The sequence below is a fragment of the Vicugna pacos genome, chromosome 9 (genome assembly GCF_048564905.1).
Source record: "Vicugna pacos chromosome 9, VicPac4, whole genome shotgun sequence".
NCBI classification, from domain to species: Eukaryota; Metazoa; Chordata; class Mammalia; order Artiodactyla; family Camelidae; genus Vicugna; species Vicugna pacos.
Genome location: NC_132995.1, coordinates 3,316,265 through 3,341,567, shown reverse-complemented (window position 1 = coordinate 3,341,567; position 25,303 = coordinate 3,316,265). Strand labels below are relative to the sequence as shown.

At 50.8% G+C, this 25,303-nt stretch overlaps 2 protein-coding genes across 5 annotated transcripts in view; both read right to left on the bottom strand.

Annotated features, from left to right (window-relative positions):
* The window catches only part of LOC102538583 (leukocyte immunoglobulin-like receptor subfamily B member 3), a 73,670-nt gene that overhangs the window by 18,017 nt on the left and 30,350 nt on the right, over window positions 1-25,303 (bottom strand). The window lies entirely within an intron of this gene.
* LOC102545386 (leukocyte immunoglobulin-like receptor subfamily A member 6) lies at window positions 11,437-15,703 on the bottom strand. The gene is made up of 7 exons (XM_072968397.1): window positions 15,590-15,703; window positions 15,399-15,434; window positions 14,927-15,211; window positions 14,478-14,780; window positions 13,969-14,265; window positions 13,449-13,751; window positions 11,437-11,573 (listed from the first exon to the last, which is right to left on the bottom strand). The coding sequence occupies exons 1-7, from the start codon at window positions 15,621-15,623 to the stop codon at window positions 11,437-11,439; spliced, it is 1,395 nt and encodes a 464-aa protein (XP_072824498.1). The 5' UTR covers window positions 15,624-15,703.

Sequence of the window (25,303 nt, the reverse complement as noted above, 5' to 3'; positions counted from 1 at the left end):
GAATACCCTGCATTCGTACTCTCCTTCCCTCATGATTATTGGTTTTGATGTCATATTTTACAATTAATTGTTCTGTGTAACCTTTAGCTGCTTACTGTGGATACACATGATTTTACTACTTTTGTCTGTTAACTTCCCTGTTAGTTTGTGTGTGGATGATTTCCTACCTTTACTGTACAGTGGCCTTTACCAATGAGCTTTTCCATTTCACATTTTTTCTTTGTGTGTGTGTATATATATATATACATATTTGAAGCATAGTCAGTGTACAATGTTGTGTCAATTTCTGGTGTACAGCACAATGCTTCAGTCATACATGAACATACATATGTTCATTTTCATATTCTTTTTCACCATAAGTTACTACAAGTTATTGAATATAGTTCCCTGTGCTATACAGTAGAAACTTGTTGTTTACCTATTTTAGATATAGTTAGTATCTGCAAATCTCAAACTCCCAATTTATCCCTTCCCACCCTCTTCCACCATTGGTAATCATAAGTTTGTTTTCTACGTCTTTGAGTCTGTTTCTGTTTTGTAAATAAGATTGTTTGTATTATTTTTTTAAGATTCCACATATAAGTGATATCATATGGTTTATTTGTCTTTCTCTTTCTGGCTTCACTTAAAATGATATTCTTCAGGTCCATCCATGTTGCTGCAAATGGCATTATTTTATCCTTCTTTATAGCTGAGGGACATTTAAGTTGCTTCCGTGTCTTAGCTACTGTAAATAGTGCTGCTATGAACACTGGAGTGCGTGTATTTTTTTGGATTAAGTTTCCCTCTGGATATATGCCAAGGAGTGGGATTGCTGGATCATATGGTAAGTCTGTTTTCATTTTAAGGATCCTTCATACTTATTTTCCATAATGGCTGCACCAAACAACATTTCTACAAACACTGTAGGAGGCTTCCCTTTTCTCCACACCCTCTCCAGCATTTATTGTTTGTAGACTTTTGTGTGTTGTGTGGGAAGGTAATTTCATTTACTTATTTATTTTTTTTTTAGATCATATACTGGGGATTGAACCCAGGACGTTGTGGATGCTAAGAAAGCACTCTATGACTTGAGCTCTACCCTCCCCCTGTTGTCTGTAGACTTTTTGATGATGGTCATTCTCACTAGTGTGAGGTGATACATGATTGTCATTTTGACTTGCATTTCTCAAATAATTATCCATGTTGAGCATCTTTTTCATGTGTCTTTTAGTCATCTGTATCTTTTCTTTGGGGAAATGTCTATTTAGGTCTTCTGCCCATTTTTTTGTTTGGGTTGTTGGGGTATTTTTATATAGAATTGTATGAGCTGTTTGTATATTTTGGATATTAACTCCTTTGTGGTCACATCTGTGGCAAATATTTTCTCCCATTCGATAGGTTGTCTTTGCATTTTGTTGATGGTTTCGTTTGCTGTACAAAAGCTTTTAAGTTTGATTGGGTCCCATTTGTTTATTTTTGCTTTCACTTCCTTTGCCTTTGGAAACGGACCTAAGAAAACATTGCTGTGATGTGTATCAGAGAGTGTCTGGCCTGTGTTCTCTTCTAGGAGATTTATGCTGCCGTGCCTTACATTTAGGCCTTTAAACCATTTGTGGTTTATTTTTCTATGTGGGATGAAGGAGTGTTCTTATTTCATCGATTTACATGCAGCTGTCCAGTGAACCCTGAATCCGCTAACCTGAGAATGAGAGCCCACCTCACTGCGCGTCTGATTCCACAGGTGCCGGGGCGACTCGGAGGGGCGCCTGGAGTTCAGCACCACGGACAGAGGCGAGGCGGGGCTCCCGCTCCTCAGCGGGGCTCCCCTGCAGGCATTTCTCCCCGCACTGACCAGCCAGTGGTCCCAGTGACCGCAGTTCTACTGAGACAGGAGGCCCCTCCCCTCATTCCTCCCCCGACCCTCAGGGCCTGGGGGAACAGGCCCTTCTGTAAATGCTTAGTGGGGACGGGTAAACAGAAGTTCAGGCCCGGACCAGGGAGACGGTCTCCTCTAGGCTAAGAGGACTGTTACTCAGGAGATGGGCGGTTTGTGCCTGTGGGTGAGGGTCTCACCACCTCAGGGCTGCCTTAAACAAGAACAGATGGGGGATGTCGGGTGTGGCTGGCTCTTCATGCTGTTTTTAGCTCCATGTATTTCCTCAAAGTTCAGAGCTTGACACTTTCACTCTCTTTTCTGCACCCAGCTAGCACTGCCTGGACCCTGGGGAGGGGGGTAAGTGGCGGAAAGGGAGGGGACCCCCCCGTATTATCCATCCCTCAATGGGGGCGGGGTCATCTGTGGCTGACGTCCCTGTTGCTCCCTCCTTCCCATCCAGCCCAGAGCTCTCCTGGGACAGGGCTGAGAGCTGAGAGTCTGGATTTTCAGTGAATAGGGAGAGGGAGCTCCTCATCTGAGAGAAGGAGCTCCAGGGAGTCAGTGGGTGTGACAGCAGGTAGGGGGAGGTGCTGTGTGAGCTGTAGCACCTGTAGTCCCATTGTGGGCTGAGGTCACAGATTTCAAGGTGAAGTTGGCCTGAAAGGGTGCAGCTGTGTCCCATAGAAGAAGGTGCTGGGGAGGAGACAGTGACCCCTCCCGGGACAGAAGGAAGGCATCCGACCAGATCTCAGAGCCGCACTGCAGGGTCACGTTCCCTCCCCAGGGCACCGAGGCCCCTGGATGGGCTGAGAGGGAGGGTTTCTTGTACATTCCTGGGGAGAGGGAGGGGTGATGTGTGGAGAGCCGCCCACTCCCCATGCATGCTTGACCCTGAGCTGAGGGACCACTGTCCTCCCCCAGTGAGTTACCTGAGTGCCCATCTCCCCACCACATATAGCCACTCCAGGCCTGGGTAGATGACATGAGGTTGAGAATTCAGGGACGGGCCTAGGAACAGCCCAATTTGGGTTCCAATTCTTTTTTTCCTGCAAAAAGCTTTGTTGTTTCCATTTGGTCGAAGGCTCAGGAGGGGGCTCCAGGGTAGTTAAAAAGCTGCCCAGTGTCTACAGAGAGGGGCTCCAGGCAGGAACCCTGACAACGGGGCCCTTCCCAGTCCGCTGGGCTCCGGAGGCTCGTGGTGGTTCTTGCAGCTGAGCCTTTAGAGGAGAAACTCTGCAGTGCAGCTGGGGCCGTCCGCCCGCAGAGGTGGGTCAGGCGGTCGTCAGCTCCTTGATGCGCGTGACCTGCTCACCTAGGACGCGGTTCTCCAGGAAGTCATGGGGGGAGGGCGGGGTCTGTGCGGGCAGAACGCAGGGCGTGCGAATCCCAAAGGGCCTGGTTTGGTTTCTCCTCCGTGCCCTCGGGACTCCTGTAGCGCCCTGGGTGTCCCCCCGGCGCATCTCCTCTGCCAATTCACGGGAAAAGTGGCCCCTGTCCTCCAGAGCCACGTCGTCGCGGTGGAAATAGAAGCCCCGAGAGAGTCAGGTGTCAGTGGCCGGCAGATGCGTGTCGACCTGGCGGTGGACGGCGGCCTCCACCTGGATAGAATAACTCTGATAAACCTGCGAGCTCACGGTTGGTCGGCAACAAGGAGCTAAGCTCAGAAGTGGTGTTGGCTGGTCCGGGAAGCCATGGATAGATGAGTGGTTGGAGCCAAGGCTGGGAGTGGAAAAAAGGTGGAGGGTGGTCGCAGGCTGGAGGAAGGGGCATCCTTGGGTCTCTTCTGAGCAAACTCTGTGGAGGCAAAAGGCAGATCCGCAGGACCCCAGCACACTGCTTTGGTTTCAGTTCTAACCCTGTTTTTTATATTTATTGTAGACCTTGGCAACGTCACTTCCCTTTCCTAAGACACTGTAAATGCAAATCTTCTTCCCTCTTCCCTTCCTTCCATCATCCGGACAATCCACCAGTGTTTACTGAGCAGTTACCATGTCGGAGCTGAGATTGCTTCCCTGGACTCATGGGGCTCTGTGTTGACGACAGTCAATACACACGTTTAGACAACAAATACTTTGGCTCTGGTTTTGGTAGGTTGTAGAGGAGGAGAAGATCAGAGGACAGTGAGACACAGGAGCAGGTGTACATCCAGCACCACTGTGATGGGTGTTGGGGGGGACCTTCTGGAGAAGGTGAGGCCAGGACTGGTGGAGGTGAGCACCAGCGTGGTGTGGGGACGGCCTCCCGGCCAGGAAGAGGGCAAGCTGGTCTGAGAACTGGAGTAATCAGGGGCTGCTGCACCCTGGCCACACAGGGTCTAGTGCACCCTGCACGTATCCCTGGATTGTGTCTTTAAGGGAAGAGGATAAGTTTCAGGAAAGGGAAGTACGAACACACAGCTGTGTTGAGGTGGTCCCCACTCCGCAGGGCTTGGACTGCAGGAGGGCTGCATGGTGATGATCAGGGATAAAGCTCCAGCATCAGTTCCCCCCTAGGTGGCGAGTGGGCCAGCATTCTCAGTGGCTAATGAGCATTTCTCAGGTAACCCTTACACAAATCCTACAGCAAAATACATTCACAGCTGAATGGGGTGAGTCAGGAAGACTTCTTTGTCATTATCATGGTCTAGGATGTTTCGAACGGAGTCTACGATGTAAAAAATTGGCTCAAGGATTTCCCCTCGAGAAGACACAAATGTGGCAATAACCCAGGTTGTGTGTTTTTCTTCAGGCGGAGGTGGTTAACGTGGATGAGTTTGGTTTGAGGTCGGAGGCAGCTTCGCTGGCCCCGTGATGTTGGGTCCTCAGCTCATTCTCATCATCAGCCTCCTGGAATGTCAGGTGGAGATACCTGGAATTTACCTGAGGGCAGGTGGAGACCTTGGATGGATTTTTTTTGCAGAGGGGGGGCCCGCCGTAGATCCAGCTGGGGCCATGAGTGAAATACCTCAGCGGGGCGGGAGGTCCTGGTATTGAAGGGCCCGGAAGGAGGCGGGCGGGGTCGCCCCACGGCCTCCTGAGTCTTCACCTGAGCTCGGCCAGGTGCTGGACCAGGGTCGTGGATCAGAAGGGCTCAGGGGCACGCCTGTTGAGTGGGCTCATTGTCTGAGGTGGGAGAGACTGAAGAACTGAGGGCTCCTCCACTGTGCGCCTTGCCTGTCTAGAGGGGCCAGTGGGGCTGTCACAGGATGCGTGGCCTCAGGGGAGGACACGGCTTGGGGAGGTGTTTATAATACTGTCAGCCAACACACAGGGAAACCGCCAGCTCCCACTGGCCTGGATGTGGCTTTGTCTCCTCCTCTCTGACGGCCTTGTTTCCAGCAGCAGCAGCAGCATCACCTTCTCATCATCCCGCTCCATCAACACCTCTGGGTCATTCCTGCCTCCTCAGCACCTCTTGTCCCCAAGACAGGAGCTCTTCACCTGCTGCTGCGGACCGTGTCTGCATGCTTTGGGCAAAGCACGATTTGCAGACATGAACTGTGCTCTTCGTCTGTTTATCTGTTCATCAGTGGCGGGCATTTGGGTTGTTGTCATTTTCTGTCCACTGAGTATAGCTCAGTGCACACACTTCTGTAAATATTTCTTTGAATGTCTGTTTGCCACTTTTTCTTTCTTTCGTTGTGGTGGGAGCACTTAATATGAGATCTACCTTGGGTACACATTTTTGTGCACAGTGCGGGGTTGTCAATGATGGGCCTCTAGTGGCACAGCAGGCTTCTAGATCTGTTAATCTTGCATAACTGAACATTCACCTAGAAGTGGAACTTCCAGGTCACGTGGTAATTCTGGGCGGACCTTTTTAAGGAACTGGCAAACTGCTTCCCACAGTGGCTGAACCATTTCGAATCCCCACCAGCAATCTGTGTATGTAAGCTCTGATGTCTCCATATTCTAATCAGCAATTGTTATTTTTTTTTCAAGTTATGGTCTATCTAGTTGGTTTCAAATAGTACCTCACTGTGGTTTTATTTGCATTTTGCTAATGACTAAGGCACTGAGCATCCTTGCATGTGCTAGCTGTCCGCTTGTATATCTTCAGTGTAGAAATATGTAGTCATGCCTTTTTAAAAACTATTGGGTCATTTCTTGTTGCTGAGTTAAAGGTATTTTTTATAGTTTAGGATAACTGTACTCTGGTTAGATGCGCAAGCATTTGTTTCAAATTTTATAGGTTGTCATTCATACTATTGATAGTGTTTTTTGATGCACATAAACTAAGTTTTGGTGAAATTTAATTCATGTACTTTTTTCTTTTCTGCTTGTCTTGTTAGTGTCCATCTAGGAGACGACTGTCAAAGTGAGAGTGGTGACTACTTACTATATGTTTTCTCTAAGAGAATGTTAGCTCTTATACCGATCCATTTTGAGCTAATTTTTGGACGTGGTGTGTGTGAGGTCCAGCTGGGTTCTTTTGCAGGTGGGTGTCCAGCTTTCCCAACCCCATTTGTTGAAGAGGCTGTTGTTTCCCCATTGAATAGTCCTGACCCCTGTTGGAAATCGCTTGTGTGGGTTTATATGTCAGCATTCAATTTTATTCCAGACATGAGTCTGTCTATTCCTTGCCGACAGCACACCGTTCTGATATCTGGGGCTCTGTAGGGAGTTTTGAAATGAGGAAGTGAGCGGCGTCCAACTTTGTTCCTCTTTTTCAAAAAAAACTTTTTTTTTTTTGCTTTTGTGGGTCTTTTTACAATTACCTTGACTCAGAGAAATGGCTTTTCAAAAAAAATCAGCAGAAATGGCCTTTTGGGTCTGATAGGGATCGAACTGATTCTGTCGGTTGCCTCGAGAGTGTTGTCACGTCCACGGCATTAAGTCTCCAAGCCAGGATGCTGGGATGTCTTGTCTTTAACTTAGGTCTGTTCCAGTTTCCCTCGACAAGTTGACAACGCAAACTGCTCAGTGTGAGTATTGTGATTCTTTGATAAACTCGTTCCTGGGTATACTTTTCTTTCGGCTGCTGTTATGAGTTGACTTTGTCTCCCTAAGTAACGTGCTGAAATCATCAGCCCCAGTCCCTGCGAAAGGGCCTTTTCGGAAGTACCAGTCTCTGCAGAGTCATCAAGTTAAGACAGGCCGGTGCCTGATTAGTGCGAGTCCTCGTCCAGTGTTTCTGGCGTCCTTAGAAGACGCAGAGAAGGGACACACGGGGAGAACGCCAGGGGAGGGCAGAGACACACGAGGAGGTGTCGGCCACGCGGAACTGGAGGAGAGCGTGGCGAGTGCTGCCACCAGCCAGGAGGGACCTGGGCCAACAGGCACTAGGAGGAGGCGGGAAGGCTTTCCCCCCAGAACCTTCAAGGGCTCGTGGCCCTCTGACACCTTCACTGTGGACTTCTCATCCAGAATTGTAAGAGGAGAAATGTCTGTCGTTTCAGTCTCCCCAGACTGCGGTAATGTTCCAGCTGCCCCAGGAAACGAATTCAAGGTGGAAAAGCACAGTGTTTGCAAGGCGGGGCTTTACATCCGGCAGGCCGGGCTCATCTCTGGATCTTTACAGTCTGTAACTCTGAGCCCCCCGATCTCGGAAGCTCAGCTTCCTCGGGTGAACACGGGGATGGTATGAGCGATGCCCTCCCGAGGTTGTGACAGGACCGGTTAGTGCATTTCAAACCCCACACAGCTGCCCGCCCCCTGGTGTCTGAGGGGGACAGACATTGCTTTGGAGATATTTCCGTGGGGATGCTGTGAGACTCAGCACCACCGTGACCCAGTCCTGGTCCCTGCGATAACCTCTAGGGGACCTGGTATGGATGGGGTCCGTGGGGGGAACACAGGCTCATGTCCAGCATGAGGACAGAAGCAGGGAAGCCCCTGCCCTGTCCCCACCACCTGCAGTGACACTTTCTGTTGGGGCATTTGCAATGCCCATGGCCATTGTGCACATGCAGTGATTGGGGACAGTTGTCTGGTCGTGGCAGGCCAGTGTGCCTGGTCATGCCGGAGCTCAGAGCGTCCCCCTTTCTCCAGGCATGATGGTCACACGCCCCGTGCTGTGGAAATGAGGCCAGCACATCTGGGACCCCAGTGCTGGGAGAGCCTTGGAGCAGATGGGAGCCTGTCTTCAAGGAGCTCCAATTTCTGCTCTTCTCCAGAAGGAAGATGTGTAAGGGAAGGAACTACTGACTGTGTTGTGTCAGTTATTTCAGAGTTGGTCATTGGAGGCTTTCTTCTGTAGGAACCTCTCCACCCCCAAGTTGTCATCTCCACTTCGGTTGACAACACCTGGCTTCGGGATACTGGGTCTGTACTTTGAGCTCAAATCTCCAGGAAGTTTCTATCTGGGAGTGGAATCCAGAGAAAGCTGACCTCAGTTGGCAGCTCCCCTGCACAGAGCTTCCTGCTTAAAATTACAGAGACTGGGGTACGATGGGGACCCGGACCATGAAGCTGGGAGTGAGGGTCCTGTCAGCTGCTCGGGGCGGTGGTTGGTTGGATTGGGTTGGGAGGCAGTGGGGCTGAACAGGCAGATTCTTAGGGTCAGACCCATGCGTGGTTTAGATGGTGGCCTTCCTTCAAGAGACTTAGATCGTCTTTACAAAGGGGGAGATGACCCCCACCTAATAGTTGCGTGGTGGGGACTCGGCAGTGGTGGGTGCGCAGCCCCGCCTTGGGCACGGCGGCCAGGAGGCACTCAGAAAGTGGCGGTCTGCGCCGCGGGGTGCGCAACCAGGTAGCGAGCTGGCTTCGTGGGTGGTGAGCTGTGGGATGGGATAGGGCTTCAACTGGGCTAAGTGCTCTGAAGGTACCATCTTGAAATTTGAACACGGGGACCTGCTTGTACATTTTGCCCACAAAGTATTATCCATGCCTGCCTCCACAGTTGTGCTTTTGTACTTGATTTGCTCATTTTAGTTTGTCAGTTCCTCCTCAGTTGTGTGGAGTGGAAGACAGGAATCCTTGTACCAGGGAACTGAGAGACGGGCAAGACTTAAATAAGTAAAAGGAGAAGGGGGCAGGGGAGGATGTTGGCTTGAGTTACAGCAGATTGCAGTGTGCGCGCGTGTGTCCATAATAAACTTTTTTCTGTCTGTCTTTTCATTAGCAACCAGCTGTTCATCCATACGTTCTGTCAAATTATATCTGCAGAATCAACTGTATTTCATACCATGTCACATGTGAAAACGAAAGTAGGTGTGAAGCACGTGGATTCTGTTCTCTGGCCCCTCTTACTCTGGGAGTTGTGTTGGGCAGCAAACAGATAATTGTAAAACATACGTTTTGCACGATGACATCTATTATGTTGAATCAATCCTTGGAGGTTGTAGATGAGACAATAGAGAATCATAAAAAGTCGGCGCCTCATGGAAGGCTGACCTTGAGGCAGTGATGTGTGAGGATGGAACGGAGAGCCGTGGAGGGTCTTGGCTGAAGTAGGCGGGTGGTGAGAATTCCACAGAGAAGGAAGCGAATAGATAAATGTCCAGGGTGGGGAGGTTGCTGGCTGCTGAGTGCCGCGCGGACTCTGGCCGGCCCGGGATGTGGGCTGGGCTGGCGTCCCTGCGGCCCGCACCGCCTCATTCAGGCAGTGCAGGGCGGGGCGCACGCGGGCAGTCGGTGTTAGATGGGGGACAACAGAGTCAGAGAGAACAGAGTCACAGAACGTGACACACGGAGTCCCGCAGGAGAGGGAACCACTTCTCTCTGCAAGCACTCCTGCCTATCGAGGGCCAAGCAGAGGCCAGGCGTCCTGGCCGTGGTTCCAGCCAGAAGCGGGTCTGTCTGTGATCCGCAGCCATTGCAGAGAGGGTTACAGCTCGTGTTTGCACGAACCCCCATGTTCATATTGGTGATGCCCATCTGAGTTCAGATTCTTGGTTTCTGGTATGTTCAGGAGCCCTCAGGGAACCAGTTTAATTCTGCAATGCGTGTCGTCTGGTGTTGGACAAAGAGTGTGTTCAGAGGCCCAGTTTCTCACCTGGGCGGCGGCTCAGGCCGTGCTGAGCAGGCGGTGAGGTCCCGTTGTGTGGCAGACACGATGGCAGCGTGGGAAGTACTTGCTGGGACAGATCAACAGCCCCTCTGTTGTAAACGCGGTCACGAGCACGGGGTGGCAGCTGCCACCAGCCGCCTTCAACCCCACCTCACTGAATCGTCCGAAAAGTGGGAGAGGCTGCAGAGCCACGAGCAGCCGGTAGCAGCAACGAGGGGCAGACTGAGTCTCCGAGGGAAGGTCAGGAGGGGCGCCGCCAGCGCTGCGGCAGCCCCTGCGCCCTCCGCCCGCCCGGCGCCCACGTGGGACTGCGCCGTCCTCTTGCTACGACTGGAAGGTTGAGCACGTGTTGTCTCCCGCCGAGCTTCCCGTACTAGAGCGACCCTGCACGCACGCTCGCAGGGCTCTTGCTTGTTCACTCCCCGCCCCGCCGGAACACTGATCTGTACGAGGCAGGAGTCTCGCTTTGTGGCCGTCCTGCCGCGTGAATCTCCGCTGCATCGAGCGCCCGGCCGTCGTGCTTGGCGAGACCGTGCGCTGCGACTCTGTCCGCTGCTCGCGCGCGCGTCTCGGTCACGCACACGGTTGCTTCCCGGCTGCGAGCCTGCAGGTCGTCGTTCCCCGCTCTGCAGATCGACGGGCCGCTGTGTGCCTCTGCCGGCAAGCTGGTGATGCTCAGCGCGCGCAGGGCTTTCTCCCACGACTGGTATTTCCGCAGGTCCCTCTCTTGCCGCTCTTGTGGATGCGCTAGAGTTTTGGCATGATGATTGCACTGAGGCTGTGGTACAATGACGTGGAAATGATCTTGTCTTCAAGTAGCAGGAAACATCCACGCACAATGCGGTACCCAGGGAGGTGGGCATCTGGGTCAGACACACTACTCAGGAAGAGCAACTCCATCTTTACTTCCCAGCCGCCCCTTCAGGGGATTCACATGAGCACCTTGAGGCTGGCCATGGAGACAGTATTTACACTAAGAAAGAGACAACTGCTACAAACCTGCACTTTTTAAAAAGCTGTATATTCTTAAAGCCTGTTTATCAGCACAGCGCCTGGCTGTCATTTCAAACACCAGGGTCTTCCTTCAGTCTGATGCTGCTTCTGGAGACCCTATCCCAGGTGTCATCTGATGAGGATGGAAGGACTGAAGGGTCCGCAGAGGGTTTCAGGGAACAGTTCTGGACTTATGTGCTCCAAACTGGACCCTACTATCATCCATTTATTCAGCTGCTTAAACCGTATTCTGTTTCTGAGTGATGGGATGGAGGTCAGTAGCACACACCAGTGAATGTGGGCATTAAAAATTAAGCAAAATATATTACAGGAAAGTGGACCAGGACCCGCAGGTGTGTAAGCTGCGGACACAGCCCTGCCGTGTGGGATGTGCCTCACGGCACAGGGGGCGAGGAGCCGGGGCAGCGAGGGAGAGTCACAGCGGCAGGGAGGGAAAGCACCGCGGTTTAGGAGAGGAAGGGCCTCCCCAGGACTGCCCGCCCCTCTCCTGCACCCACACCGCGTCTCTCCCGCCACGGTCTCGGCAGGCAGTTCACGCATCATCCCCTGCAGACTCTCTTCCAGGACCTCCTGGGCACATGAGACCATTTCGAGGCTCTACCGCGCTGGACAGTGCGTCATTCCCTCTGTGTTTACCTCCTGGCCGCATCTTGGGCTCCTCCAAGGTCGTGTCGAGCCTGAAACAGCAGGATCCCGAGGCCCACCAGGATCAAGGCAGCCACGCCCATGCGGATGAGATTCCCGAGTGTGTAGTCCTGGGGGCGTGAGCCTAGGGATTGTGCACAGAGAGGCCACTGAGGTCAGAGCAGATCAGGATCCCCCCACAGTCCTGGATGTCCACCCAGGGCACCCGCCTCCCTTTCCAGGACGTGACCCTCGGAGCCCAGCCCCGTAGCTGAGAATTTCTCTGCTCACCACTTGTGGGGTCTGACGTGTTTTGTGATGGGTGGGTGGTGTCAGCTGCTCCTGAGAATCACACAGTGGGGGTGAGTGAGGGGTCGGGGAGACACAGCCCTTGTCCTGGGGTCTGTGTTGTCGGTGCCCCCAGTTCTCACAGCACAGCTGTCACACGGCCCTGTGACGCGCCCTGTCTCTGCCCGGCCAGGCTCCCTCTGTGCTCCTGGACTTTTCATCCATTTATCCTTTTATTAAATTATTCTTCATGCAGTTAGATATAGTAAAGTGAGACATACACACGCTCATGCAAATATCTATTTTCTACAAGTGGTGTAACAGCAACAGGTACTGAAAGGCTTATTCCTGCCTTCTCGGGGGGTGAAATACATGGGAGACCACAACCAACGTGGCAACATACGAGACGGAAGATACAGAGTTTTGGACAAATATCTGTAAATGTTGAAGTGGAGGAATAAGTGTGGTGTTTCTATATGAGGTATATATTTACCTGTAGATAAAAGATACATATTTACATACATTTTATTAAAATATGTTACATTGTATATACTACATGCAACACATAAGTACACATGTATCCATGAAATGGTGAAGTTACACGTCAACCTGTGCATCTGTATTACGCTCTGGACCCACGTGTAGACTGCATACGTGTGTGCGTGTCTCTATATGGGCAGACACGCAGGTGAGACAGGGAGGAAAGCAGTGCGTACAGAGCTGGGCGGGTCAATTCCTTGAAATAAGCAGGTGGTAAGGAGGCAGGTCTCCAGAAAGGTCTCAGTCTGCACTTCAATAAGGAACCTGGCCACGCCTGTGGGCTTAGAGAGGGGGCAGAGGAGAAGGGGGCTGACATTCGGCACTGAGCGCATTTGAGACACAACAGGGTCTACAGGACACAGGAGGGAGGCCCCCGTCATCGCCTTTCTCTGTCTTTTTGCACAGATTTGTGTATTTATATCCGCAAGCATTTCCGAAAAGTTCTCAAAACAGGAGAGAGCAGTAAAAGTGCACGCACGGAGCAGAGCAGACAGGAGTGCACACAGACGTGCTGTGCCATCCCCCCCGCGCCCCCCCAGCGGCCCTGCCCGGGCCCTGCTGAGTCTCCGTGCACTCGGAGCGGCAGGAAGGCCCCCGGGCGAGCGCAGGAGGGCCGTGCAGAGCAGAGCCCGCACACGGGACGCTTCTCTATAGGCCGATGTCCGGGGAGCTGGGACCCCAGAGGCTCGGGCTCTGAGATGGAGTCGTGGGCAGGGGGGCTGTGTCCCCCGTAGCCTCTGTGCTGGCCCCGTGGAGGCTGCTCACCTGGCCCGGGGTGGGGGTCGGCCTGAGAGAGCCCAGCCTGGGGCTGCCGGGCAGGAAGCTGGGGGAGGGCCTGACCCCCGGCCTTGAACAAAGCGTATCTTTTGTAGCCAACATCAGAGCGACACTGGAAGGTCAGGCTCTGTCCAGAGATCACTAGAGATCCCTGTGGGGTGAGGAGGGAGGGCTTCCCAGACACACCGGGGGAAAGACCAGCCCTGGATTGTAGGGGCTGGTCCCTCCCATAAAGCCTCTCCTCCCATCCTGGCCCCCAGGTCTCACTGTGTCTCACACTCTGTGTATCTTACCAGTGAGCCCCACAATGTGGCCTGACTCCACCCCTGCCTGTGGGGCTCCCCTGGGAGCAAAGAGCCCAATAAATAGTCTAGAGCCTCAAAAAGTATAAGAGACCAGGATGGGACTTCCTCACCTGAGACCTGGAGCTCCAAGGGGTCACTGGGCTGTGACAGCAGGTAGGGGTCACTGCTGAGTGAGCTGTAGCACCTGTAGGCCCCCCCGTGGGCTGCGGTCACAGGACTCAGTGAGAATTCGGCCTGGTACTGCCCACCCTGGGACTTTGATTTGAGACGCAGCGGGGGATGGGCTGCCCCCTCCTTGGACAGAAGGAAGGTGTCTCTGGAGAGCTTTGACTGACACAGCAGGGTCACGTTCTCTCCTAAGGCCACCGTGGGGCCCGGCTGCACCGAGAGGGCGGGGGTGTCAGGGAGCTGTCCTAGAGAGAGGAAGGGATGAGGGGCTGCCGGCCCACCTGGTTCTGAGCTGAGACTCAGGAGGGCCTCTCTGAGGACCCGCATCTCCTGCCCATCCCCTGTCTATCCCTGTCTCTCCCTCCCCGGGGGTCCCACCCCCTGATCCAGCATCACCCCTGGGGCTCCCCCAGCAGGTCCTGTGCAGAGTCTGGGTCCCTGACTGACCCGCTGGCTCCTCACCTGCCACCAGAATGTCCAGGGGGTCGCTGGGGGCCGACCACTCGGAGGAGAGGTTGTGTAACCCGTAGCATGTGTACCGGCCCCCATCAGAGCGAATCACCAGGCTCAGGGGGAAGTCGGCTTGAGAGAGCCCAGCCTGGGGCTGCCGGCCAGGGCGCTGGGTGAGGTCCTGTCTCCCCTCTTTGGACAGAGTGAATCTGTCATAGCTGACATCAGAGCGACACTGGAGGGTCAGGTTCTGTCCCAAGGCCACAACAGGGCCCTGCGGGGTCAGGAGGGAGGGCTTCCGAGACACACCTGGGGGAAAGACCAGCCCTAGGTTGTAGGGGCTGGTCCCTCCCATAAAGCCTCTCCTCCCATCCCGGCCCCCAGGTCTCACTGTCTCTCACACTCTGTATCTCTGGTCCAGGAGCCCCCACCCTCTCACGTGGGGCTTCATCTGAGCAGGGACCCCAATAACCAGTCTGGAGCCTCCAAAGGAATATGGGCCCGGGATGGGACTTCCTCACCTGAGACCAGGAGCTCCAGGGGGTCGCTGGGGGCCGACCACACCTGGGGTTTGCTCTTGTAGCAGCCGTAGCATCTGAACGTCCACCTGGGGCTGGGGGGCACGGGGCCCACAGGGAACAGGGCCTGGCTCTGCCCGCTGGGCTGTGGCTGTGCGTCCAGGGCCCCGGAGGGCTTGTCTTCCCCTTCCTTAGTCAGGATGAACCTGTCAAATCCCTGCCATGAGCCACACCGGAGGGTCACGTTCCCTCCTGAGGTCACCACGGGGCTCGGCAGGGCTGAGAGGCTGGGCTTGCTGTTGGCTCCTAGAGAGAAGGGGGCCGCTTGTTCAGTGGGGCTCACGGCTCCCTGACCTCCCCCAGGGCTGGGCGGTGAGAGGGACACGGTCCTGGGAGCAGCCCCCCTTCCTGAGGGCAGAGCCCGAGGTGGGGACCCCTGAGTGTCCTCTCACCTGTCACCACCAGCTTCAGGGGGTCACTGTGCTCTGACACTCCTGTGATGCTGAGATAGTAACAGCGGTATTTCCCTGCGTGCTCCTCCGTCATGTCTGGGATGGAGAACTTGGCCTTGTCCCCGGGCTCCAGTGGGGGCTGTGTGTCCCAGGGGCTATGGCTTCCCTCTTTATCCAGTCGGAACTCCTGGGCCCCCAGGGTCCCCTGACACCAGATGGTCACGGGTCTCCACCAGGTGATCACAGAGCCTGGCTCAGCCCAGATGGTGGGTTTGGGGAGGGTCCCTGGAAGGAAATCAGAGGCCTGGGTCACAAGACATCCCACCGCCATCCCCCAGCTCTCAGCCCCACAGCCCCCAGCCTCCCCATCCTTCAGCCCAGAGCTGCTGTTCCCTACCCCCATTGCCCGGGGAGGGGCTGGCCTGTCCCCACAATGAGGAGGGGGGAGCGGGGCACCTGGGCACAGACTCACCTGCCTGCACCTGGGTCCTCATGCCCACACTCAGCCCTGGAAGAGAGGTCCCTGTGAGAGAGTCGCCCTGAACCCTGAGCAGAACCTCCCCTGCCCCGAGTGTCCTGAGCCCCAGGGTCTCCTGACAGAGCAGGCCTGGCTGTGGGAGGGTCCCTCCCCGACCAGGACCACCCTCCCCTCCTCAATCTCACCGAGACAGAGCAGGGCCATGAGCGTGGGGGTCATGGCGACTCCTCCGTGTGGTGCAGGCTGTGCAGATGGAGGAGACACGGTGCCCTCAGCACGGAGACCCACAGGGTGTGTCCACTCGGAGGCTGGTCCTCCCCGTCACGGGGCTGTCACGTCAGCAGCCCCACGGGAAGGGGAACTGCCCCTTCTTGAGAGCCTGGCTCTCGTTTCCGTGACAGATCAGCAAAGAGACTCGGTGTCTTCCTGGGGCGCCCCTTAAAGGTGAGGGTGCCCAGGCCACGTCCTTCCCTCTCAGAGCCTCCGTGTGGGGCCTCCTTCGTCCTCAGCCGTCCATCAGCACAGCCCTGCAGGGTCCTCACCATGGACCCGGGTCACCTTCACATGTTCAGGGCAGATGCAAGTTCCTGCTGGTCTGCAGAGCTCAGATCAGCAGAGACGCACGTCGAACGTCTGACTACAGCTCGGTGGAGGTGAAGGGGGCAATGAGCACAGAGGAGAAGCACCGGGAAATAAGGGCAGGAACCCCGACTCCTCTCCTGGCCCCGGAGTGTGGGTGTATTTCCGTCGCTGCCCCCATCTCTACTTCTCTTTTTCTTGCAACAGCGTCCACCCCACCTCCTGGGAACAAGTCACGGAGTCCTCCCTGCCTCCTCAGTGCCCCTTGTTCCTCGGGCAGAATGTCCTCCTCATCCTCTGGTGCTACCTATACGCTTTCGAGGGCATTGATTTGGGTTAGAGGTCTTACCCTGAAGGAAAACAGATCTTTATTTAAACCTATACCCACTGCTCGTGTAACCTTGAGCAGTAATGCCCTTTCTGTGAGCCTGAGTTTCTTTATTTGCATACTGTCAAAAAGCCCACCCCTCAGAGTGAGTGTGGGCTCAGTGGTGCCGGGTTCACCGGAGAGTCAGTCACCGTTAATTTCCAGACTAGCTGTTGACCGGAGCGGGCTGCGACATGAGAGGTCGTGGGCCCAGACCCCACGTAAACTGAACGATGGTTGCGCCCATCCAAGAGCTGTGGTGTGCTCCTAACACTGACAAATACTACTTATAATATTTCTGAAATACGTTGCCACAGATAAATGCAGAAAAAGAGGAAGTTCCCCAAATGGAGAGGGAACCAGAGTATACAACAGACAACCAGGCTGAGTGGCCTCTCAGGGGCCGGGGTCATCAAGGGGTCAGCGGCAAGAGGTTTCCATGTCTAGGGACAAGAGGGCCCCCAGGTCCTCCCAGGTGGGAGGGGTCAGGGCACCAGGTGAAGGCTGAAGCTGTTTCTGGGTGGACACTGGGCTATCTCTGTGCACTGACCCAAGCTCCTGGTCAGAATTGAGCAACATACCCCGTGTGGCAAGAAACAGACTCAATCAAGTGTCGTCACCAGTGGGCGTCTGCCCCACGTGTGGGAGTGAGGCTCCCACTGGACCATCCCTGATGGCGCAACGCTGAGCAGATGCTAAGTCTGAGACAGTGCACCCTGCCGGGCAGGAGGGGCCGCACCAGCCCGACTCCCAGGACAGCCCTGGGAGAGACCTCTATGAGAGGTCAGGTGTGTGAGAGGGGACCTCCAGCAGGAGTGGGCGGCCCAGAGTGACCCTGTTATTGGTGGACCTTGCTACAGACAGCCATCTGCTGACCAATGGGGGTTGTCCTCTGCAAGGAATGGGATCAACCAGAAAATAAGCGAGGTATTTTAAATTAAGTGTGTTTAAATAGCTGAAAACTAAAGGGAGGCAAACATCGATTGTTTTACAGAACAACGGGCAGTTTCTGAAAAGAGTTAGAAATTTTAGAGATGAAACTTTCAGTAGAACCAACACATTATAAAATTCACCCCATCAAGGACAAAGGAGCTGAAACCGGAATACAGCATGGAGGAACGGTCCAGAATGCTGCAGAGTCCAGAAATGGACCTCCGGGGTGCCTGGGGAATAGGCCTCGGGGGGCCACCTGCAAGTTATCTCCTGCAAGTGTCAGAGGAAGGAAGCTGGGGACGTCCAGCAACAGCTCAAGAAATAGATAACTGAATGCTTTTCAGAGTTGAGGACACACCCGCTAAGTGCTAGGACGCATGCATTTACAAGTGACGTCTCTGCTCTGTCTTGACCCTTCATGGTGAAGCAAGGAAATGAAGGGTGAGTTAGAAAACAGACACATCCTGCACCAAATTGTGTGCTTTAAAACGGTAGTTCAATTTTTTGTAAGTTTCAACTAAGAAAATTCAAGGGGAACTTGCTTGGGGCCCCAAAAATGTCCTGAAATTACTTCCTAAGGAAAATGCAAATTACCATCAAGAAAACAATGAGCTCCTGGGACCAGACAACCCCGAACCAGACGATACTGGAGAAACACCTTCAAGGGATTACTGGTGGAGAACTGAATACTGAGCTGAATACTTTTTATGGGACAAAACTGAAGGGTCGTGGGGGCAAATCCCTACGTATGAGGACCCTCAGGGCACCGCACCTGAGCTGTCGGAGCCGTGTCTCAGCGGTCACCCCGGCACGCCGGGCTGCGTCCTCATGGGAGATGCGGAGGGCTTGGGGGGCCGGACCTCTTAACCACCGGCTGTATCTTCCTGTCCTCGTAGTTGAGTCACACGTTTTATCTGAAATAAGGAAATGATTCCATGTGACTTGGTGGGCAGAACGGGAGTGGAAGAAGGCATTCCCCGAGGTGCACGTTCTTGGACATTTTATGGTTTTCGCACTCGGTGAGAGGAGCACTCAGGGATGCAATGGAGAAAGGGAGACGCGCCAGTGAGCAAAAAATGGCAGAAAAGCTGTGGAAAATCATGCAAACACACGCTTGCACATACACACGCACGTGCACACACGTATGCATGTGAGCACTCGGCTCAGGTAAAGTGTGGTTGGAACATGGTCTTCTCTGAAGGAGGAGGGTAACGCGTCGTTGCTCAGAATACAGACACTGAACATGCGGGCAGCTGCCTGCAATTAGACGGGGAGTAGCTTCCGGAGAGCTTGGCGCTGGGCGGCCCTGTGCCCTGGGGGAGCGCGGGAGGGCTGGCGCCGGGCGCCGGCCCCTGCTGCCTCCCTCAGAAGGACAGGTGCCAGGGCCGGGCGCCGCCTCTCAGCCCCGCAGACCCTGCCGGCTGCCGAGAGCCGCCGGCCTGGTCCTCGCTCTGTGCCGCCGCCCGCACGCGTGCGCGCCGCAGGCGGGCCTCCCGGGCGGCGTCCCGGGGGCCTGGGGTGTCGGGCGCCCTCGCTCACTGCGCTCCGGGGGAGGAGGGGGTCCTGGGCGAGCCGAGTGCACCTCTGGGCTCCGCGCTGGGCCGGCCTGGAGGGGGCTCGCGGGGCAGAGCGAAGCTGCTCTCCGTCGGCTTCGCGGTGGTTGTTCTGGGGTTTACGCGCATCCGAGGTGTTGCAGCTTGTTGGCTGCATTCTGGAGCTCTCGTGAAAGTTGTCTGGCCCGGCTGGCGTTTTGTCCGAGTTCCTGCGGGGGGACGAGGGCTGGCCTTTCCGATTCAGCCACCTTGCTGACCTCGCTGGAAGAAAACGTTGATTGAAATTTCTAGGATGCGTCCTAGCGAGACCGGAAATGGGAAAATGAGAAAGACAGTTAATAGACCCAGGAAGCAAAATGAGAAGGGCCAACGAACAGCTGCTGCCGTTTCAGAACGAGCAAGGAGAGTGATGCTGCGCGGTTCTTGAGGAGACCGCCGACCTGCAACACCCCGCCTCCGCCGCTGCAGGCCTTCGGGGCCCTCCCCTCAGGGCGGGCACGGTGATTTCTAACTCACCTTCCAGGGACGCTGTAGCCCTTTGAGGGTCCACACTGCGCGATACATTTGCACTGAAGCTCCTGGCTCTTGGTGCGCTTTGCTGCAATACTGCTTCAAGGGACGCAGATAATAGTAATTGTATTTGCTATTTTGTAACCAATGCATCATGTCACGTAAGCCTCGCAACTACTTTGTGGAGTAATATTCGCTTTTTTTTTTTAAAGTAGAGGCAGAAACAGCCTGGGAATGGAAATGTGATTTATCCACATTCAACACGCCAACAGGTAATTCTTTCAACAGAGCCAGATGGTTCAGACTCCCGGTCCTGTGCTTGTTGCTGAATTTATCGCCATGCTGTCTCTCGTGCTATGGTGCGGCGGAGCTGTGTGAGCTGGTGGTTTATGTGCGGAGTTCACTGAGCCCGCAGAGTCTCAGGGGAGAACAGGGTGTGAGGACTCCTAATTGGAGGGTCTTTAAGATCCTCTGCTGAGTCAGCTGGGTGCACGGTCTCTCCTGGACTCACGTGGCTTTTCTTGAGGGCGGACCCTCATTTGGGTGAAATTATGTCCCTGTTGAACAAGAAGTTCTAGGGTGAGTCTCATTCTGAACGTGACCTTAGTCCAAGGACAGACCCTGCCACGTCTCTTATGTGCCCTCTGATGGCCACAGGGAGGATGGCTTTAGGCTGGAAGAAAAGTGCCTTTGGAGGCCTGAGGCATTTCCCAGACAAGACTTGTTTCTTGAGCTAGGGATCCTTGTCTCCAGCTACTTCCTCCACAATCTCCACCTACATTCAGCCTCTCGCCATTGAGCATGATGCCGGCTGTAGGCTTCTGTCGATGTCTTTTGTCTGGTGGAGGAAGTTCCCTTCAATACTAGAGTGCCAAGAGTTTCCTTTTGTTGTGTCTTTAATCACGAATGGATGTTGGATTTTGCCAGATCTTTTTTCTTTATCTATTGATATGATCGTGTGGTTTTTCTTTTTTATACTATCAATGTGATTCTTCGATTTTTGAATATCATAGTAACCTTGCAGTCCTGGGATAAGCCCCGCTTGGCTGTGGAATAGTATTTTAAGAATACATTGTTACATTTGATTTGCTAGTATTTTGTCGAAGAGGGAGATTTGCCTGCAGTTTTTCATTTTATTTTGCTTTAAGATTAGAGTTTGTCTGGCCTCATAGAAAAGAACATTTCGTCTTCATCTACTTCTCGAAGAAATTGTGTAGAATGATTGTTTTTACATGTTTTCTATAATTTGCAAGGAAAACCATTTAGGCATGGAGATTTCTTTGGGGAAAGACTTTTAAAATTTAATTTTTATTGAAGTGTAGTTGATGTACAATATTAGTTTCAGGTGTGCAGCAAAGTGTTTCAGGTATACATATACATACATTTATATATATATGTTTTCAGATTCTTTCCCATTATAGCTTATTACAAGAAATTGAATATAGTTCCCTGTGCTATACAATAGGTCTTTGTTGTGTATCTATTTTATATGTGGTATCTGTTGGTTCCAAACTTTTAATTTATCCCTCCCCTTACCTTTCCCTTTGGTAACCATAGTTTGTTTTCTGTGTCTGTGAGTCTATTTCTGGTTTGTAAATAGAATTTGTGTATTTTCCTAGATTCCACATGTAAGTGATATCATATATTTGTCTTTCTCTCTCTGACTTACTTCACTTAATGTGATAATCTCTAGGTCCATCCATATTGCTGGAAATGGTATTATTTTGTTTTTTGTGGCTGAGTAATATTCCATTGTGTGTGTGTGTGTGTGTATACACACACACACACATACATACATACATCTTTTTTTAAAATTTTTTTTATTGAGTTATGTTCATTTTACAATGTTGTATCAAATTCCAGTGTACAGCACAATTTTTCAGTTATACATGAACATATATTCATTGCCACATTTTTTTCGCTGTGAGCTAACGCAAGATCTTGTATATATTTCCCTGTGTTATACAGTATAATCTTTTGTATGTGTTCTACATTTTGAAATCCCAGTCTGTCCCTTCCCACCCCCTGCCCCCTTGGCAACCACAAGTTTGTATTCTATGTCTATGAGCCTGTTTCTGTTCTGTATTTATGTTTTTTTTTTCAGATTCTACATATGAGCGATCTCATATGGTATTTTTCTTTCTCTTTCTGGCTTACTTCACTTAGAATGACATTCCCCAGGAACATCCATGTTGCTGCAAATGGCATTATGTTGTCGTTTTTTATGGTTGAATAGTATTCCATTATATAAATATACCCCATCTTCTACTTCCAGTCATCTGTTGCTGGACATTTACGCTGTTTCCATGTCTTGGCTATTGTAAACAGTGCTGCTGTGAACATTGAGGTGCAGGTGTCTTTTTGAAGTAGGGTTCCTTCTGGATATATGCCCAGGAGCAGGATTCCTGGGTCACATGGTAAGTCTATTCCTAGTCTTTTGAGGAATCTCCACACTGTTTTCCACAGTGGCTGCAGCAAAGTGTATTCCCACCAGCAGTGTAGGAGGGTTCCCTTTTCTCCACAGCCTCTCCAGCATTTGTCATTTGTGGACTTTTGAATAACGGCCATTCTGACTGGTGTGAAGTGATACCTCATTGTACTTTTGATTTGCGTTTCTCTGATAATTAGTGATATTCAGCATTTTTCATGTGCCTATTGATCATTTGTATTTCTTCCTTGGAGAATTGCTTGCTTAGGTCTTTGGCCCATTTTTGGACTGGGTTGTTCAGTTATTTCTTATTAAGTAATATGAGTTGCTTATATATTCTGGAGATCAAGCCTTTGTCAGTTTCATCGTTTGCAAAAATTTTCTCCCATTCCATAGGTTGTCGTTTTGTTTTACTTATGGTTTCCTTTGCTGTGCAGAAGCTTGTAAGTTTCATTAGGTCCCATTTGTTTATTCTTGCTTTTATTTCTATTGCTTGAGTAGACTGCCCTGGGAGAACATTTTTGAGATGTATGTGAGATAATGTTTTGCTTGTATTTTCTTCTAGGAAGTTTATTGTATCTTGTCTTATGTTTAAGTCTTTGATCCATTTTGAGTTGATTTTTGTGTATGGTGGAAGGGAGTGTTCTAGCTTCACTGATTCACATGCTGCTGTCCAGCTTTCCCAACACCATTTGCTGAAGAGACTGTCTTTATTCCATTGTATATTCTTGCCTCCTTTGTCGAAGATGAGTTGACCAAAAGTTTGTGGGTTCCTTTCTGGGCTCTCTCTTCTGTTCCATGGGTCCATATGTCTGTTTTTGTACCAATAGCATGCTGTCTTGATGACTGTAGCTCTGTAGTATTGTCTGAAGTCTGGGAGAGTTATTCCTCCAGCCTTCCTTTTTCTTCACTAATGTGTTCACAATTGTAGGTCTTCTGTGGTTCCATATAAATTTCATTATGATTTGTTTTAGTTCTGTGCAATATGTCCTGGGTAAATTGATAGAGATTGCATTAAATGTGTAGATTGCCTTGGGCAGTGTGACCATTTTAACAATATTGATTCTTCCAATCCTGGAGCATGGGATACCTTTCCATTTTTTCAAGTCTTCTTTAATTTCCTTAATCCGTGTTTTATAGTTCTCTGTGTATAAGTCTTTCACCTCCTTGGTTACATTTATTGCTGGGTATCATACCACATCTTTTTTATCCAGTCATGTGTCAGTGGACATTTAGGTTGTTTCCACGTCTTGGCTATTATAGTTAACGCTGCCATGGCATTGGGGTGCATGTGTCTTTTTGAGTTAGTTTTCTCCGGATGCATGCCCGGGAGTGGGATTGCTGGATCATAGGGTAAGTGTATTTTTAGTTTTTTAAGGAACCTCTATAGTATCCTCCATAGTGACTGCACAAATTTCCATTCCCACCAACAGTGTAGGAGGGATCCCTTTTCTCCACACCTTCTGTAGCATTTATTATTTATAGACTTTTTGATGACAGCCATTCTGATTGTAGTTCTGTAGTTTTGGTTTGCATTTCTCCAATAATAAGTGATATTGAGTGTCTTTTCATGTGCCTGTTGGCCATCTGGATGTCTTGTTTGGAGACATGCCTGTTTAGGTCTGCTGCCTATTTTTTGATTGGGTTGTTTGTTGTTTTGATATTAAGCTGTATGAGCTGTTTGTATATTTTGGAAATTAGTCCCTTGTTGGCCACATCATTTGTAAATATTTTCTCCCAATCTGTAGGTTGTCGTTTCATGTTGTTTATGGTTTCCTTTGCTGTGCGAAAGCTTTTAAGTTTAATTAGATTTGATTTGTTTATTTTTGCTTTTATTCTGTTATTCTAGGGGAAGGCTCAAAAATTATTGCTGCAATGTATGTCAAAGTGTGTTCTGCTTATGTTTTCCTGTAGAAGTTTTATAGTATCTGATCTTACATTTAGGTCTTTAATCCAGTTTGAGTTTATTTTTGTATATGGTGTTGGAAAATGTTCTAATTTCATTCTTTTACAGTTATCTGTCCTGTTTTCCCAGTACCACTTGTTGAAGAGACTGTCTTTTCTCCATTATATATTCTTGCCTCCTTTGTCATAGGTTAATTGACCATAAGTGTGTGGGTTTAGTTCTGGACTTTGTATTCCATTCCCCTGATTTATGTGTGTTTTTGTGCCAGTAGCATACTGTTCTGAGTACTAGAGCTTTGTAGTATAGTCTGGAGTCAGGGAGCCTGATTCCTCCAGCTCCTTTCTTCTTTCTAAAGAGTGTTTCGGCTCTTTGGGTCTTTGGTGTTTCCATACAAATTAAAAAAAGTGTTTGTTCCAGATCTGTGAAAAATGCCATTGGTAATTTGATAGGGACTGCATTGAATCTGTAGATTGCCTTGGGTTGTATGGCCATTTGAACAATACTGATTCTTCTAAAGCAAGAACATGGTATATCTTTCCATCTGTGTCATCTTCATTTTCTTTGCTAAGTGTGTCTTATCGTTTTCAGAGTACAGGTCTTTTGCCTCCTTAGGTAGGTGTATTCCTAGGTATTTTATTCTTTTTGATGTGATGGTAAGTAGGATTGCGCCCTTAATTTCTTTTTCTGCTGTTTTGTTGTTAGTGTATAGAAAAGCATCAGATTTCTGTATATTAATTTTGTATCCTGCAACTTTACTGAATTCATTGATGAGCTCTACTAGTTTTCTAGTAGCATCTTTAGGATTTTCTATGTCCAGTATCATGTCATCTGCCAACAGTGACAGTTTTACTACTTCTTTTTCAATTTGGATTCCCTTTATTTCTTTTTGTTCCCTGATTACTGTGGCTAGGATTTCCAAAACGATGTTGAATTGAGGTGGCAAGAGAGGGCATTATAGTCTTGTTCCTGATCTCAGAGGAAATGCTTTCAGTTTTTTACCACTGAATATGATGTTGGCTGTGTGTTTGTCATGTATGGCCTTTATTATGTTGAGGTATGCCCCTTCTATGCCCGCTTTCTGGAGAGGTGGTTTTTTTTTTATCATAAATAGGTCTTGACTTTTATCAAAAGCTTTCTCTGCATCTGTTCAGATTATCATACGGTTTTTGTTCTTCCGTTTGTTAACGTGGTGTGTCACACTGCCTACTTTGCGAGTATTGTAAATCCTTGCGTCACTGGAATAAATCCCACTTGACCATGGCTTATGATCCTCTAAATGTGTTGTTGGAATTGGTTTGCTAGTATTTTGTTGAGAATTTGTGCATCAATGTTCATCCGTGATATTGGTCTGTAGTTTTCTTTTTTGTGTGACTTCTTTGTCTGATTTTAGTATCAGGGTGATGGTGGCCTCATAGAATGAGTTTGGAAGTACTCCTTCCCCTGCAATTGTTTGGGAGAGTTTCAGAAGCACAGCTGTGAACTCTTCTCCAAATGTTTGGTAGAATTTGCCTGTAAGCCATCTGGTCGTGGACTTCAGTCTGTTGAGAGTTTTTAAATTACTGACTTGACTTCAGTACTGGTAATTGGTCCATTCATATTTTCTGTTTCTTCCTGGGTCAGTCT